Genomic DNA, 17,251 nt, shown 5'->3' with positions numbered 1-17,251 from the left:
AGGAATGCAACGCTGTCGCCAAACACCGCCCCTCCTGCCTGCTCTGCCCCCGGCAGAGTCCTGGTGGGAAATGGCTGCGTGAGTCCCACACCACCCAGAGAAACTGCCAGTGGTTGTTCTTTTGGCAAACCTGGTCTAGACTTTACGCCTGCGACTTGTGCTCAGGCTTTCTTCTGACACTCACGACACCAAGTTGCCTTTGTATTTTTTAACCTAAGTAATTAGAAGGTCTTTAAGACACTTGTGCCTCCCATTAACAGAAAAAGATGGACTATGCAAATTAGAGAAGTTCTTTAGCACGCTCATTTCTTTACCAAAACACCACCCTACAGAAGACACAACATCCCTGAGGGCCAGGAGAAGGCACTTGCTTGCTGTTTCCACGCCCATCCCTCCAGTTTCCCCATTTCTTAACGGGCCTCGTTCACAATTGTTTCTGCTGCCTGTAATCCTTCGGTCTCTCATCATCCACAGACCGAGGATGGCCCCCAAAAAGACCGGTATAATGCCCTGCATATGTAGAGGGAATTAAGGAACGCTTTCATAAAGCAAAGCGGAGGTGTAACAGCCCGTTTCTCTATGGGGAAACAGCAGCATAACTACAGCAGAGTAATGAATCCCACCACAGCTCTGGAATCCCAGCTCCCCCAAGTACCATTTGGCAACAGCCACCGTTATTCCAGGTCAAGTGTGCAAAGGCAGAAGTTCCTACGCCCTACCTAAAATATCTGTTGTTTGTAGATCAAGCCCTAAAGAAGGGATTAGTGAACACATGGGGGGAACAAAACAACACACACAACAAAAACACAACCCTGCAGTTATCCATTTGCCTAAATCACAGCACACTGGCCAAAGGCTATAAATGGGACCCAAAGTTTGGGGGCAAAAAGTGCTACTTTTTGTTCTACAGTAGTGAGTACTGTAGTTGTTCCTGTCACTCTCAGGAGCTCAAACTCTTTCTGCACTGTTCTTCAAGCACATGCAAACATCATGCCAAAAAAAAGAGGCTTTGAGCACAGCGCAAAAGAGGTGGTGCAGCTTGGAGAATTATAAAGAAGCCCTTACTCTTGTGTGGGAAGGCTTAAGGGAATATTTCAGCACATCAGGAGCTGAATCACTGCATGTAGGTGGAGCCAGACAGATTGACAAGATCTGTGACTTGAAAAATGACCTAAGTCTGAGATCAATCATCTCACAAAGTAGCTGACTGAGGGAACATACAGAGACAGCTCAAGGTGATGAGGCTCAATGTCAACGTGACATGCAAAACCGCCATATGACAGGCACACGCTACCACTGACCAACTATGGTAAAACTCAGACAGCGGTGCTCCCCCCAGCACCAGCAGGCCGAGCCGTCTTTCCCGTTACCTCTCAGTGTCACCACCACCGCGCTACCTGAACGGATTTACCTGTTACAGCAGCACGTAAAAAAGGCCCTTTGGGGGAAGCCATTAGCAAACATCTCTTTGTGCATTAGATTAATGAAGAATCTAGCTTTCAGGTAATCACTTCTCAGAAGTTGTGGAGCAGCCACTTGATGGAAAAACTAAGAAATTAACTCCAGATCAGACACAAACATGACAAATAAAAAAGATGCTACGCCAAGCTTTCAAGTTTCACAGCCCTTCAGACTGCTAAACCCCACTAAGTGTTCTGGACAGGCTAACCCAGCACACAGAACTGAACTCAAATTACAAACAAAATACCTTCCTAGGACTTATTTCCTTCCAAAAGCTCAAACTTGGCATTCAAAGACCTGTATTTTGTAAGTGTAAATGAAACCATATTCCTTCAGCTAAGCAATTTCGGAACCTTGCCACTAGAGGCAAACCATGTAAGAGTTCGTTCATTGCCCTACTATTCCAATCCTGCATGCTCCCAAACTATTTCCACTGTGACTCTGCAAGGTACGAAAACCGTATTAAGTGTTCAGATTTATGAATTAAACATTAGTTTACCATACATCAGCAAATACTATTTATTACTAGCAGTGTTATATCAGTACTCAACACTCAATCACTGCTAACCAATCGCTCTGACAATGTCAAGTGCAATTTTGGTGGGTCTTCATCCTGAAGTTCAAAATGTTGGGGTTTTTTTCTCCTTCTCATAAACGCTCTATCACTGTAAACAACCTTCAGCACATGCTGTTCTCATATACGCCAGCTAGTCACGGGGTCAAGCTGAAGGGTAATGGTTTTCCCTCATTAGTTCAAGGGAGCAGAGTTGATCCCTGCTAATCTGAGAACAAATCCAAGATTTCAGCTCACTAGATCCCATACACGATGTTATTTTCTGTGCTGCAGGGTTAATGCACCACCTTCTTAAGTGTACCTGTACAGTTATTTAAGGCTAAAACACGCAACAACTGCAAAGGAAAAAGCCTCTTATGAAGCAGTTCCAGCGTACACAGAAATCTCTGTTCAGAGTGACAGCAGCTAAGAATATGCATTTTATCTGATACGGAATAAGTGGTATCATCCAAAGATGGCATCTGGACTCTTGCAGGTTGCTCTTACGGACGTAACCCTAAATAAATAGGATTGTCTGACTGGAGAGTTAATATTGAAAAACTTAAGTTTTTCTTTGTTAAACATCCTTTTGCTCCCTACCCCTTTAAACATGTTATCCCACCTTCTTTTTAAGGACCAGGAGAAGCAGTCTAGATAGAACAGGCTCCCTAAAGCAAGACGAAGGAGGACATGACTCAGAAGCACTGAAAAACTAGTTATCCTTTCAGATGTTCTGCTGTATCGACCTCCTGCAAAGTAGTAAAGAGCAGGAGTGGAGGAAAAAACCCAAACCTTAAGCAACCAGGTACGGAGTCAGATGGAAGAGCTGAGTGTGAAGGTAGGTTATCAGACCCCAGGAACAGATCCTAGCAGAAGGTAGCAAGGAATCCGGGTACAGATGACACAGCCACACTTCCTTGAAGCACAAGACTTGGCATGTGAGGTCCCAGGGCCTCTTACCATTTGCAAGGGCTGCTCTAAACTGTAAGTGCTGCTGTGGAGCCTGGAGGGAGCTACCAGCTTGGGTGTTCTGTTCTTTCACCAGAACGAGCTACCAGGGAATAAGTTGCTGAAATACATTCCCACGTACAGAAGTTGTCAAAGAGTCGCTATTCAATGGCAAACAGGAGGGAAGACAGACAAGAATCTATTTCATCATGATCATAAAAGAACAATTAGAAGTTGATAAGCAGGATCCAAGACCGAGTTAGACAGAAATGAGTAAGTATTAGGTCAGAAAATCTGAGGGTAGATGATTAGAATATCCAACAACAGAAATAAGCCTGGAAAGAAAGCTTCAGGTGAACAGCTTGTCTGTTTTGAAGGATAAAAGTTTTAAGCCAGGGAGACTGCTACTGTATGGCTACACAACACACACTACAGAGACAGAATGACCCAGCAGCTCTGCAGTAGCATCAGTGGATTTAAAGGATTTCAAAAACATGTGGATGCAGCCTTGAGCTGTGCAACTGGGTGCCTTGCACAGGGCTGGCACAAATACTCGCTTGACACACCACCACTTATAACTAACAGGATAGCTTGCTGCCCCTTCCCTCTACTCCTTAAACTAACACGGCCTGCTTGTACAAGATCAGGTTTCAGTAAAACAGCTGCAAAATACATGTACCTTTTTTTTTTTTTAACCTTAACGCAAACTCACATTCAACATTTTCTTATAGAAAAAAAGAGCAGTAGGACAGTCTCTCAGAGCTATAAATAAGCAAAATTACCTCTGCCAGCAGCTGATCAACTGGCACTGATGAAAAGCTTTCATTCAGCAGCCCGGTTGTTTGTACACAGTGCGTGCCTGCAGTTCCCACAGTAACTAAGATGTGTTTTACCGATGAAAGTAAGTTTCCAATTTGGAAGGTTAATTCCGGCCAGCCACATTTCACATGTGAAGTGGAACACGAGTGTACATTTATTTATTCACCAATTCTAACTTCAAAAATAATTTTCATGCAATACTATCACTGGACAACAGCTCGCAGCCATGACACCAAAGCCTCCCTCCACAGATGGGGTTTACATGTCCACATTCCCCAAGTCCAGCCATGTCATTCATGACCGTTTTCCCTTCCTGACTGCTCAGTTTACAAGCAAGAAAACTCCTCCCTTCTCTTGCTCAACAGCCAGTTCAGCAAGTTCAGTTTCAGATGTGAATCAAGCAAACTTTTCCTGGGCAGAACCAGCTACAAAATCTCTGCAGGCCAAACCCAGAATGTATCAATACCCATGCAAATTCATTATTTTTATTGATTGCAGAAAATTTAATCCAACTAGAATTCAGTAAAAATAACACTGGTAATACAAAGAGGGAGATAATTACATTCCCTTTAAGTTTGTTTTGCAAAACAAAGCACAGAAAAAAGAGCCACCATAATGGAACAGCTCCAACACACTTTGTACAAGATAAACCCAGAAGTTTTAAATAACAAGGAGTCTCTTTTTACAAAGTTACCTTTGCAGAGTAAAATGGCATTTAGAGGGTTTTCATCCTGTCTACCAACATCAACCAAACCAGTCCACCCCCCCACCCATCTCCTCCAACCAGTGCCCTCTGGAATTAGGCAGAGGCTGCTCTTTCCAGATAAAACAAGAAAAACCTGACTGAGCATGACACAGCATACAAAATGCAGCTTTTGTCAATTCAGGTGGTATGTATCCAAAATTACACTGTCTACAGAAAAAGATGCGAACCCTTAGCTGCACTAGACAAGATCCTACTCCTCAGTGAAGCTGCATAAGGACCACCAAAATATGCTTACGTTTGATCCCCCAAGAGAATTAAACTGTATTATTGTGACGACCTGTCCACGGAGCTGGGTACTGCTGTTTTAGTAGGAAATAATCAGAGTAGTTTAACAGTGCAAACAGCGTGCAAGACAAGCCACAGGCGATTTCACACTGCTGCTCCAGATTACAAACTTTCACAATATTTGAGGGCAACAGGAAAATGCCATTACTATAGATGGAAAGAATTACCACTTTCAGAAGCACCAGTACTTCTCCAAGGAGATGAATTTCATAGAATCAAGAATGGTTTGGGTTGGAAGGGACGTTAAAGCCCATCCAGTCCCACCCCCTGCCAGGGGCAGGGACACCTTCCACTAGACCAGGTTGCTCTAAGCCTCATCCAGCCTGGCCTTGGACACTTCCAGGGATGGGGCATCCACAGCTTCTCTGGGCAACCTGTCCCAGTGCCCCCCCCCCCTCCCCAGGAAGAATTTCTTCCTGATATCCAATCTAAACCTGCCCACTTTCAATTTAAACCCGTTCCCCCTTGTCCTGTCACTACAGGCCCTTGGGAAAAGTCCCCCCCATCTTCCTGGTAGCCCCTTCAGACACTGGAAGGTGCAATAAGGTCTCCCCAGAGCCGTCTCTTCTCCAGGCTGAACAAGCCCAACTCTCCCAGCCTGTCCCCATGGCAGAGGGGCTCCAGCCCTCTGAGCATCTTCATGGCCTCCTCTGGACTCGCGCCAACCAGTCTATATCCTTCTGATGTTGAGGGTTCCACAGCTGGAGGCAGCACTCCAGGTGGGATCTCCCCAGAGCAGAGTCCAGGGGGAGAATCAATTTGGTCTCAGATGGAACAACGGACAACACCACTGTTAATATGGTCTCATGTAACTACTGCTGTGTATTAATATAAGGTAAGTTTTGCCCCAGTTCCACTCAATCACTTTTCTTAAGTATGTCCTTCACTAATCATCTGCTTAACAAGATACACCTGAAGTAACAACCGCGTTCTCCATCCTGGAGATACAGTCACTGACGACAGACCCCTATATGCCCATCAGTCATGTCATGGCAGTAGGCTGTGATAACCAACCATCCAGTCATTACTGCAGCAACATGAGAAGGACATCAGGGACATTTAAAAGGAGTATTTTATTTACTTACCTGTCTTGATAAACAGGTAAAATTACTTAAGTTTCTTTGGATCTGATAGGAGTCCTGGGCCCCTTTTTGGTACTTGGAACAATCAGCTCCTCCGTATGAATGAAAATGTTAATAAACTTTTGAAAATGACTGAAGGAAAAGAGAGTTGGACAGGGAAAGTAGAGTGATGAAAACAAAAGAGATGGCACACAAGTTGGCAGCAATTTAAACTTGATATTCAACGCATCAAAATATTAGTATCAACATCTCAATCATCTACGTTCCGGTGCTACATACACTTACAATGTATTTAGATTCAAAGAAAAGTAAAGACATCACTAGGTATTAAACAAGTTTTTAAAAAGAAACAGGATCAGAACAAGATTGCCATGGTCAAGAACACCTCCAGTACGGGCTGTAAACTGCCAGAACTGAGATTCAGAGGACCATGTCAGCAACTTGCCCGTTGGACAGGACACCTGGCAGCCCCTTACTTGGCGAGGGCACAGGAAGACTGCAGCAAGAACGAACTGGCTTTCCGCGAGTTTCAGTCTGTATTCCCCTCTGATAGGTCCCAAATATCAAGATCCAAACCTCAGAATGGAGCCCACAACAAAAATGCAAGAGCATCTCCTCTGAAATAGCTGGAAGGGGCATAGCACAAGAACTCCAGGTCGGGGCTTCACGCAGACTAGAAGAATCTCCACTTTGTGAGAAACATTTAATTCAACACAATGAATTACAAGAGGACAGGTTTACAGAGTAAGAACTGTAACAGACTGTTCAAAAAGGAAAATAATCTCCACTGGCTGCAGTACCAGGTAAGGTTCCCCGAAGCAGTATCTGGTAGAGCAGCAGCAAAGCACAATTCAGTCTTCTTGCAGTACTCCAAATGAGCAATATCAAAGAATTTTGTATTTTCAGATCCTTAAGAAAAGAGTTAATATAGTATCAATCACTTTGGCATGGGATATTTTTCAAGGAGTTTAAACCTGTTCAGGTCACTAAGCTGAACTACTCCCAAAGGCTCTTAGTTTCCAGGCAATTCCCCTGGTCCCTTGCTGTCACTGCTAATCATTCCTACATAAAGGCTCTGGGAGCTACTTTCTTCCCCAAGTTTTGGGATACCAACAACTTGTACAATTAGTTAGTGGCACAATATTTAACCCACCACTTTATACTGTACTCTCAGCTGAGACATCCACGCATCAATTATGCAATGGACACCCTAAGACTAAAATAACTTTTGCAACTTAGTCAACACAATGTCCAAGCTATAACCTCTCATCTTCCTCCCCTCTCCCTATCCTCCCTCCCCAGATAAATCCATTTTTAGCCACAAGTTACCCCAATATGCTCACAGATGTACTAGAAGAGACTGAGGAATCAATCAAGGTACCCATGGTGAAGCCAAATACTTATAAACACATTAAGGCAGGTTTCACATTTCTTTTTTTGGACACAAAATACTGGTCACTTCACTGCACATGCAAATAAGAAAGATTTAATACTTAATAAAAAGCTTTAAATTTGTTTTTAGATATCAATTATAGAAAAATCAACCTTTTTCCTTTCTTGTTTTAAAAGAGGTCAGCACATACTGCACACAAAAGCAGATGTGCAGACACACCTAATGGAATGGATCCCCTTCCCTCCACATGCACAGAGGTCAGGGTTCTTGGCACCAGAAGAGAAAGGAGGAAGTTTTCCTCATTATCAGTCAGAAATGAGTCATCCTTCCATTCTGAGATGAGAAGGTCCTTCTGACCAGACTTAAACCAAAGCAAAATATACCACAGAGTGGTGTTTATCTTCAAAACTCTATTCAACTATGTTCGGACGTACACACAACTCCGTATCAAAAACGTGCACGGTCGTGCATTCGGTGTGGTGCTGGAACTAACTAAAAACCCGATTGCCATTGATGTAAGACCAATTCCTCAAGCGTAACTTCCCCTGTTAATCCAAACCTCAGGTGGAAGAGGCACTGGCAGTTCACCTCTGAGGCCACACTTCCAAGACCAATGTGGTCTTGTGAGGAAAAGGCAATTCAGTGACCCGAACTGACATATATAATGACAATCCACAAGGTAAAAATGACCTCCCTACAGTCTGGTACAAACAGGTAGCCTACAGCAGAGTAGCCAAGGAGTGAAACAGCATCTCTCTCGCTGTGTTAGCGAGAAAATTGTTCCTATGGGTCACTGTTAAAGGTACTTTGATAGAAAAGCTTAAAAATGTATCACCTATCGTTGACCCACAACAACAACAAAAAAAAGGACTGGAAATTTGGTTCCTAGTATTTTCCCTCCCACAAATTTATAATCCTTTATTCCCTCCCACTTTTGCATTCCCGATTACCCTACCCCTTTAGAAAAAGGAGGGGGAGTAAAGTCAAGTTCCATCTTCAAAACTACCCAGCAATTAATGAACCATCAGCTTCTCAGCATTTCCCGACGTGTACATCAAAATGCTCCTAGGTACAGTTGGACTGTTGGTGCAATTCACTCCGCAGACACTCTTGGCTTTGTAAATAGTTGTGCTGACCCTGCTGAAAGGGTTTATACTGGGAATTCTTAGACGGAACTCCCTAGAAGAAAGAAAAAAAACCCTCGTAAGTCACTGAGAACTTTGCGCATCTCTATAGCAAGTGAGCCCGTAAAAGAATGAAGCACCAGTGCCATAACATATCCATTGCTTTATCTCCTGTTTTTCACCTTCAGCAGACACTTGTTTTCTGGTTCTTTTCTGTTGCCAGAACTTTGCAGTAGAAAGGAATGCAAGATATTCACTGTCCAAATAAAGCTACTGGTAGTGAGGTGGTAAAACAGGAAAATACGGAGAGCTCGTACAGAAGATGGTATCTCCAAAGGCCAAACAGATTTCATGTTACAACCAAGCTTCCAGCTTGAAGGCTTGCTCAACATAAATCACTCTTCCTTCTACCTGAAGTACAGCTGCCCTTCCCTCCAAAGGGGCTTTTCTTCTGCTGTTCATCCTAAAAATTCTTTTTTTGCCTCCACATTCTTGATTCTTGCCTCTCAGGCTCTGGAGGCATACATACCAGGGTACTGGCCATCCTATTTCAGTGACTAACACTAATTGCTTTTCTTAGGCTAAAACTTAAAAACGATCAAAAATTAAAATCAGTGACTTCTGTTTTCATCTCACTGCATGAGCTCCACTGATGATACATACAGTGCTCCGGGCTAGCGTTACGCCAAAGGAACACAGCAAAGCGAAGCTCTGCCTCCTAGCACGGTGCGCTGGCCCACGTAGCGTCACGACCAGCATCTAAGGGAACTCCTGTTGCTGTATCTTGACTTGGCCTTCGATACCTACTTTCTTCTGGATTGCTGCACAGTAACCATTCATTTTTCAAAGCTATTTTGGCTTACAAGACAGTTAAAAAAAATCCTAGTTGCACCTTTAAAGAGTTCCACTGCACAAGTGAAAGTCAGCCATACACCTGGAAACGAGAAGCAGGCCCTCTGTGATACTTCAGGGATGCAGAACGTAAAGGCACCTTTACACTCAATGGCATAGTTACTCCTGTTACACCACCTTAAACTTTTCAGGTGTTTCCAGACTCTGAATACATACGTTCTTCTCTTACTTTCAGTTTGTAACTTCATGCCACATACAAAGTTTTTTAGCAACTTCCCTCTTTTGATGGTCAGGTTGCCTTTTTCTAACTTCCTACTAACAGCATTTTAAAAATTCCACAAATGTACCGTCTAATATACCCTGAAAGAAAGTGTGCTAAAAATGCAAAAGTGAGAGAAAAAAGGCAGTCAGGGGGAAGAAACTGAGCCGACGGCAGCTGTCCTTTCTGCCCACACTGTCCTCTTGCCCATCATATAAATTATAAATAATTTGGGGTGTGGGGATTGACATCACAGCCCAATTTTTTCAGAACTGATCCACTTTCAAGAGAGAATCCTTCAAGAATTTACATACACATTCTGGTCACACATTTAGCTCACCTGACATGGACATGAGGCTCAGAACACTCTGTGACAATGCAAGCACTCACCAGACATCACACCCACCAAAACAGCTGATTTTTTCCTGAAAGCACAGTTACTACACCTTTAGAAGTGCATGCTAAAAAGACAAGATTGTCAATATATACTAAAATTCCTTTGCAAATACCTATGCCTTCCATGAAGCACAGTTTAAGGTGAGAGAGGATGCTGTCATATTACCTGGACTATACATTCTCCATCTCCAGGTCATGGTCCTGCTCCTCCTCCTCCTCTTCCTCTTCTTCTTCCTCACCTCCTTCTTTCTCTGAAGGAGCTTCCCCATCTCTTGCTATTTCCTCTACGTGGGCCAGCATGTCAGCCATCAGGGCTTCCTCCAGCCTCTTTCGCACCTGCTGCACCAGTTCCTCTTGCTTCCTGCCCCAAATCAATGAACACAGGCATCAATCCGCAGAGCTGCCTCTTTCAAGGGAAAGGAATCTTAAATCCCTCGTACATGAGGCTGGGAAGACAGGCATGGCTTTGAAAGACACTCTCTAAGAACTGGCGTTATAGTATTAATGAAGATGAAGTCGTCCAATATTTTCTGTTATGAATCCTTAGCATTAACTGTACCATCTGTAATTCCAGCTGAAATTTGCCTATCCTAGCAGCTGACTCAAGACTTTTTTCTCTTTGTGGCAACTCCTAGCACTACTATTATTTTAAAGAAGAAAAACTCAGCCTACCCTGCTCAGATTTCCCAAAATGAGACTGGAGAAAATTAAGTTTCTGACCATTTCAATCTTTTTGCTCATTCTCCATTTGAGTCGCAAGAGTCCCTTTTCTGTCACAGTCCTAGTAAAGAAGTGATCAACAATCAGTGGCTCATGGGGCTCCTATTTCACCTCAGCCACAGGAAATCGTGAAGGTATAAACAGATCGTTTTTTCTGGTCATGCATATATAAATCAAGCACAAGAAAATGCCATCCTGTAATTCAAAAAGATTTATCAAAGAGTCAAAACAAGCACTACCTTTAAACACTGTTAATGCATGCAAAGTAGCGTGCATTCAGGTTAGTGTCTTTGGTATATTCATTTCTCTATCAAGTACTTAAACCTGAATTTGACCAGTCTTGATTTAGCACTAATTCATTACTGAAAGCAAGCTACACCTAAATAAGTTGCATCCTTGTTCACTGTCACCCCAGCAGTCAGTGCTTTTATTTGGTCCTGTGCTGACACAGAGTAAGAAGAGAATCGAATCACACTGTTCAGGATTTTTCCAATCCTTTCTTTGCTTAGAGCTGCCTTAATCATGGTTAGTCAAATTCAGACACTTTGCAATAAAAGGAGATATACTTATTTTTTGATATGAAAACCAAATATGAACTTGAAACCTCGAAGGAACTGAGCATGGTCAAAATAAAAAATAATGGTACATGCCTGTATGAGAGCAGCTTTGTGTAACATTTTTTTTCTACTCTGCTGATAATCACAAGAATGGTTTGGGTTGGAAGGGACCTTAAAGATCATCCAGTTCCAACCCTCCTGCCATGGGCAGGGACACCTTCCACTAGACCAGGTTGCTCCAAGCCTCATCCAGCCTGGCCTTGGACACTTCCAGGGATGGGGCATCCACAGCTTCTCTGGGCAACCTGTCCCAGTGCCTCCCCACCCTCCCCGGGAAGAATTTCTTCCTGATATCCAATCTAAACCTCCCCACTTTCAATTTACACCCATTACCCCTTGTCCTGTCACTACAGGCCCTTGGGAAAAGCCCCCCCAGCTTCCTTGTAGCCCCTTCAGGCACTGGAAGGTGCTATAAGGTCTCCTCAGAGCTTTCTCTTCTCCAGGCTGAGCACCCCAACTTTCCCAGCCTGTCTCCATGGCAAAGGTGCGTTCAAATTAATTCAGCAAGCCACAGTGCTCCATCAGACATCTGAACATGCCACAAGAACCCTTGCTCCAAGACAGTAAATTATATTTCAAGTTAATACCTAATATCTTCATCTGTCACCATAAATGCTTTGCAAAGTGGCTGTGAGGTGTTTAGCCAAACTCCGGGATTCTTCTCTACGGCCGCCGACAGCTGTCCGGTGATTGGCATAGTGCTAGTGTGCAGAGCACTAGCTATAGCGGAGAGCAGGGTTTCATCAGTGCAACCAGGTCCAACCCCTGGAAGTGGGAGGAAAAGCCATAATAACATTGCTCAAGACAAAGAACAGCAAATCAGGACAACAGGCATTATTTAAATTTTAATGGCAAAGCACAGTACTGTCATTAAGAAAGCTAACACAACATAAATCTCAGTCCTAAACACTTCTGAACAGCAGCTGTACAATTCTCTCCAGGGCTATTTAAATTCCTCATTTGTTACACAAAAAACCCAACAACTTGGGAATGGGAGCTGTTGTTTTGGGGTTTGTTTTTTTTCCAAAAGCAGAATGGAAAAAAAAGGATCAAGAAGCTTTGCTTCAGTATCCCCCTCAGGACAAAGGGCAAGAGCCTTCCATCCAGAGTACTAACAGTTCCTGCTGGAGCAGGACTGGTCCACAGCACTGAGGAGCACTGGAGAACAAGGAGGTCAAACACAATACCTTCAGATTACTGCTGATTGGTATCAAAATGCCACCCCTAGAGTTAAGGGCAGACTCTGATTACCTTGTAAACCTTTTGGAAGGTCCATTGTTTTCACCAGCTCCTCTGCAATGTCAAAAGCATTCAGTCCACTTAATTTCTTCTCCCAGAAGAGCTGACATCAAAGAAAGCATTTATTGGCACAAAACAGAAATGAAATTGACAACTACACAAAGCACCTGTTTAGCGTTGAGAGAGGGAAGAACACCTCTGCAGACAATTTTATACTGGAACTGCTATAGAAGGGGGCTGCCATGTCTGACAGCAGAGAACAATCCTCACTGCCAATCAGTCCCACAACAACTCCATCCCTGTTGGCTGCCTTGAGACCTTCTTCCAGGGACTGGTACCTTCACTGTTTTTGAAGTGGAAAAGCGAGGCAAGGCTTGCTGGCTCATCTAACACAGCGTGGGACAGCCTTTGTTACACACCTACTCCTCTCCTGCTCTCTCACATGTACCACACAAGGTAAGGAATGCAATTGTACCAAGCTCTTCCCAAGGTAAAGCAGTATTTTATTGCTCTCTAGCAATTTCTAATGTCTAGTCCTTTACCATGCTATGAATCACAGGGTCTCCTCAAGCTTAAGAACACGTGAATGCTCGGTTTGGTGGGAAGTCAGACACTTTATCTAAATACACCTTCACCTCTCAGAGTACAGACAGATGACCAACGAACAGAGCTGGAGCACCCTCTGTCTTGCACGAAAGCAATTTTATCTAGGTTTTGAGAAACTAAGACTTTACCCTAATCAGTCCACACACATCCCCTTTTCACGCCTGTCAGAATCTGAGTGCAGCTGAACCCACACTACTTTTCCAGTTACCAGCTCCCGGCAAGGGGAGTAAGGACCATCAGAGCCACAACACAGGCTGGACATTCTCTAGTCTGTGACTTTCAATCGGCGAATTTTAAGCCGGTGCATGATGGGACTTAGCACTGCTTTCAAATTTTGAAAAAACATCTGCAGTCTGCTGCCCAGAGGTTAAAATATACTGCAGTCCAGTAAAATATTTTAAAGCTGGAATTTTACACTATTAGAGGTATAATGCAGAGAAAGACACAAGAAAGATCAACTCTCCCCTATTCTATGCTATATAATGGAAAATTAAATATATAAACCAGTATGTGCATATATATTATACATACGGTATATCTTATATATATATATATGCACATATACATATATATCCATAAAAACCTGTAAAGGACCTTCTCAGAGTGCAGACTCCGATGTTCTCATAAAAAAGAACAAGGATTACATGAGGAAAGCACAAGCAGAGCCTAGGAAGCTGCATTGAACTACACATGTCAGATTACAACACCTTGGTGTACTGGGGCTGATCTCTGCTGTCTAATAGACTGCACCCACACGTCAGTCTCTTCCAGACAGGGATACAAATCTCTGCCTAGCTCAGAGTTTTGTGTATCAGTCATCTCTTTAGTGTCCTCTTCTATTGTCTTGACCAGTCAAGGTGTTTACAGGAAGAGCAACAACACTGTGAACATGCATGTTCTACTTCCTTAGCAGACCATGCCAAAACCCTACAGATCTGTTTACAAACCAAAAAATACCAACCACCAAACCAAACCACCTAACTCCATTTCAAACAGAACCTTCTCACACTTCAGAAAGGTACTAAAGTTTGCAGAAAACGTTCTCAGTGCGACAGGTGGGTAGTTATAGGGCATTTTGAAATGTTACTGAAATCAATTTCCCTCTTGGAATGACCTATTTTAATTCCACCAGCCCTGCAAGAGTTTAAAACGCGCAGGTAACTGATCCCGACGACAGCACCTGAACAGATTTACGGAACTGAACGTCCTAACGATGGACTCGCTACAGGAAGGGACAGAGAGAATCCCTGGTGTGAGCTCTGCGGGGCCTGCAGGCTGTCAGCATCAATGAAATGAGAATGCCTTCCGAAGGCGCCTTTGAACAGGTACAGCTCATTTTGCCAGTGCCCAACTTCAAAGCCACACTTGTCCGAGCACACTCTTCGCATCCCTTCACTAGATAGAGTCGAGCTGAAAGGTTTCCTTTAATTTTGGTGTATTCTCTTGTTTTCAAACACACAGCATGATAAGAAAAACACTTTGATTTTGTATTAATAATGACATTCCAAGTGAATTTATGACCTTATTCATACAGGTAGAGTTAACTACTAAACTCCAATGACACAGACATCTGAAATAAAGGCCCACACAGGGTACAATCCCTCTCACGACATCACAAACACCACATTGTATCTGGTCTGTACAGGAACAGGGATTTCTTGAAACACAGAACTCTTACAATTGGAACATTTGACAGTGATCCTAATTACAATGCAAATGTCCCCTGAAAAGCTTACGACATCTGTCTGCATTTGTAGATAATACTTAATTTCAGCATTAAGGAAATGAAGGCTTGACTACAACAGAACTGTAATCTAAACTAAGGTTGCAGTCTAGTTAGAACACACAGTGCAGGCAACATTAACTATATATTGGAAATGGGGTGTGTTCCAATTTAAAAAGCTGGGAGCACTGTCTAATATTTCAGAAACACTAACTTACTTCAAAATGCCATGGACTAGTATCAAAAAATTGAAGTGGTTTATTTGAAAGTGATTTCTTATTAAACCAGGCGGTTCTTAATTCTAGAGAAGAAACTACTGCGCTGCAAACTTTACCTGACGGGGCTGGTCCACAGCTTTCTGAGGATCACTCTTCACCTTATTGCTGGGATGGTTTGTGATCTTTGTGACAGGCTGTTTGAATATGGAGGCTGTCTGTCTGACAGGCAGAGCTGTGTTCAAATCAGGCTTGCCCTAAGGAGTTACAACAAAAGGAGGGGGATAGCCCACAAAAAAATATTTTCAATTTGCTACAATGTTACTACAGCTATAAAGATGTACAGTAGGGAAGAGAAGGCTTCACAGACTTGAAAACTTGTCTGCCCTGAAGCTACGCGAGTTAGGCTGCTAAAAATCCGTACCTGCATTCAAATCTTGCCTTAGACGTATCAAAATTAAACTGTTTTCCACTCTTCCCCACCCTGCTTACACACCAGCCTCCTCTCATTCCGGTTCACACACACAGGTTTTATCCCAATTTTGACAGAACTCAGGAGTCAGAACAGCGCGTCTGCACTTTGACAAGCCACTCGTAGATCACTAAACCAGAAGATTGACCCAATATTTGTAATAATTAGAACAAATATGAAGTGGAATTTAGAGACCATTTTGTGAATCCAGAAACCATTCTGTAAATCCAGCTGTGGTCACCAATACACAAATCAATAAAGCTGGAACCTTGATCACTTTTTTTAACATCAGTTCTTACCAAAACTCTGGTTTTAAACAGAGCTCATAACAATCAGGTTTTGACTTCATTTTATGTTAGTGGAAACACAGGAAGACCGTTCCTCGTTCCTGAGATCTAACACACAAATCCTGAAATGGCTGTAGGACATACTTTGTTCTTGAGGATGCAGATACCACATCTGCTTAACATTTATTCATGAGATGTAGAAAAGATGTATTCAGGACAAATATCATTCTGAATCATCTGTGTGCTAATCCATTTATAAACCAGTAATAACTATTTGTACATTTATGGAAAGGTTGGGGCAGAACATTTAGCCTAGGAGATGGTGTTAGCTGATGGTCTCTGCAGCAAGGGATGTTTCTTGTAAAATCACTACAGCACCTAGCGCTGCAAGTAAATGTTCCAGTCACTTTGATGATGATTCTTGACTGGTTGACGTATTTAGAAAATAAGCATTACGCTATTTTCTACATTTCATGTTTAGGTGCACAGACATAACATTTTGGGTTCTGAAAAAGCTTTTAGCATCTGATGAAGATACTTAGGAATGGCTTGAGCCAATCCATCCAGACAAGTAGTACCCTAATGTCACTGTAATCTTGAGTAAACCTTAACAGCCTTCCCTCCCCCCCAAAACCAAATGCAGAGCAGAGCTGCTGCACAGCCACAGGAGTCAGCTGGAGATTTGGGGCTGTGGAGGCGACTGTGTGGGGAACGTGATCTCACACACCAGGGAAGGGACTATGGAAGATGCCAGCCCATTCTCTAGCCCTTCTATAGAGAAGATTGAGCAGCACCACAGTATTCTTCCATGGTTTCAGTACCCTGGAAGAATCAGTGAACTACAGTATTTGTCCAACACCCCATAACAGAGATGATGTTATCTCATACAAGTCCAGTTTCACACATTCATTACAAAATGCTTCATTTTCATACTATCACAGACATTGTTCCAAGATGCGAACTGGCCAGTTCCATAGCAGACGGGAAAGGGAAAGGTGCCACTGCATCTTAGTCTTACTTTGGCTTGGTTGGAACAGTCATAGCGCATCCTTTGTCTGTTCTTGTTCATTTTATTCATCAACATTTTTCCTGTGCGGAAGTCAAAAGTGCTGAGGTCCATCGAGCTCCCCAGGTAGCGTGCCAGCTGGGGCTTGCTTCGGAACTTTTTACCACTTGGGCTGAAAAAAACCCAGAAGAGAAACAAGGAGAGAAATTAAAACCCTCTGGACTTTGATACCAGCACTTGCAACTGCAACTCGCTGCAACTCAGAAGAGGTGACTTTCGTTTCCTTCATGAAAAACGATGTGCGTTGAGTTTCCAGGAATGAAGCTGACATTAAACTTAAACTCTAAAGGAATATTATTGCTTTCATATTAACTCTTCTCGTGGCTGCTTGGAGCAACCCGGTCTAGTGCAAGGTGTCCCTGCCTAAG

The 17,251-nt window shown here is 43.1% G+C and overlaps 1 protein-coding gene across 1 annotated transcript; it reads right to left on the bottom strand.

Annotated features, from left to right (window-relative positions):
• Positions 1–8,017: 8,017 nt before the first annotated feature.
• MBD3 (methyl-CpG binding domain protein 3) lies at positions 8,018–16,997 on the bottom strand. Its single transcript, XM_010149477.1, has 6 exons — positions 16,836–16,997; positions 15,178–15,315; positions 12,527–12,617; positions 11,863–12,040; positions 10,105–10,299; positions 8,018–8,486 (listed from the first exon to the last, which is right to left on the bottom strand). The coding sequence occupies exons 1-5, from the start codon at positions 16,935–16,937 to the stop codon at positions 10,110–10,112; spliced, it is 699 nt and encodes a 232-aa protein (XP_010147779.1). The 5' UTR covers positions 16,938–16,997; the 3' UTR covers positions 8,018–8,486; positions 10,105–10,109.
• Between the last annotated feature and the right edge of the window lie 254 nt (positions 16,998–17,251).

The sequence above is a fragment of the Eurypyga helias genome, unplaced genomic scaffold (genome assembly GCF_000690775.1).
Source record: "Eurypyga helias isolate BGI_N326 unplaced genomic scaffold, ASM69077v1 scaffold28163, whole genome shotgun sequence".
In the NCBI taxonomy this organism is placed as follows: domain Eukaryota; kingdom Metazoa; phylum Chordata; class Aves; order Eurypygiformes; family Eurypygidae; genus Eurypyga; species Eurypyga helias.
This window is presented reverse-complemented; position numbering and strand designations above follow the sequence as displayed.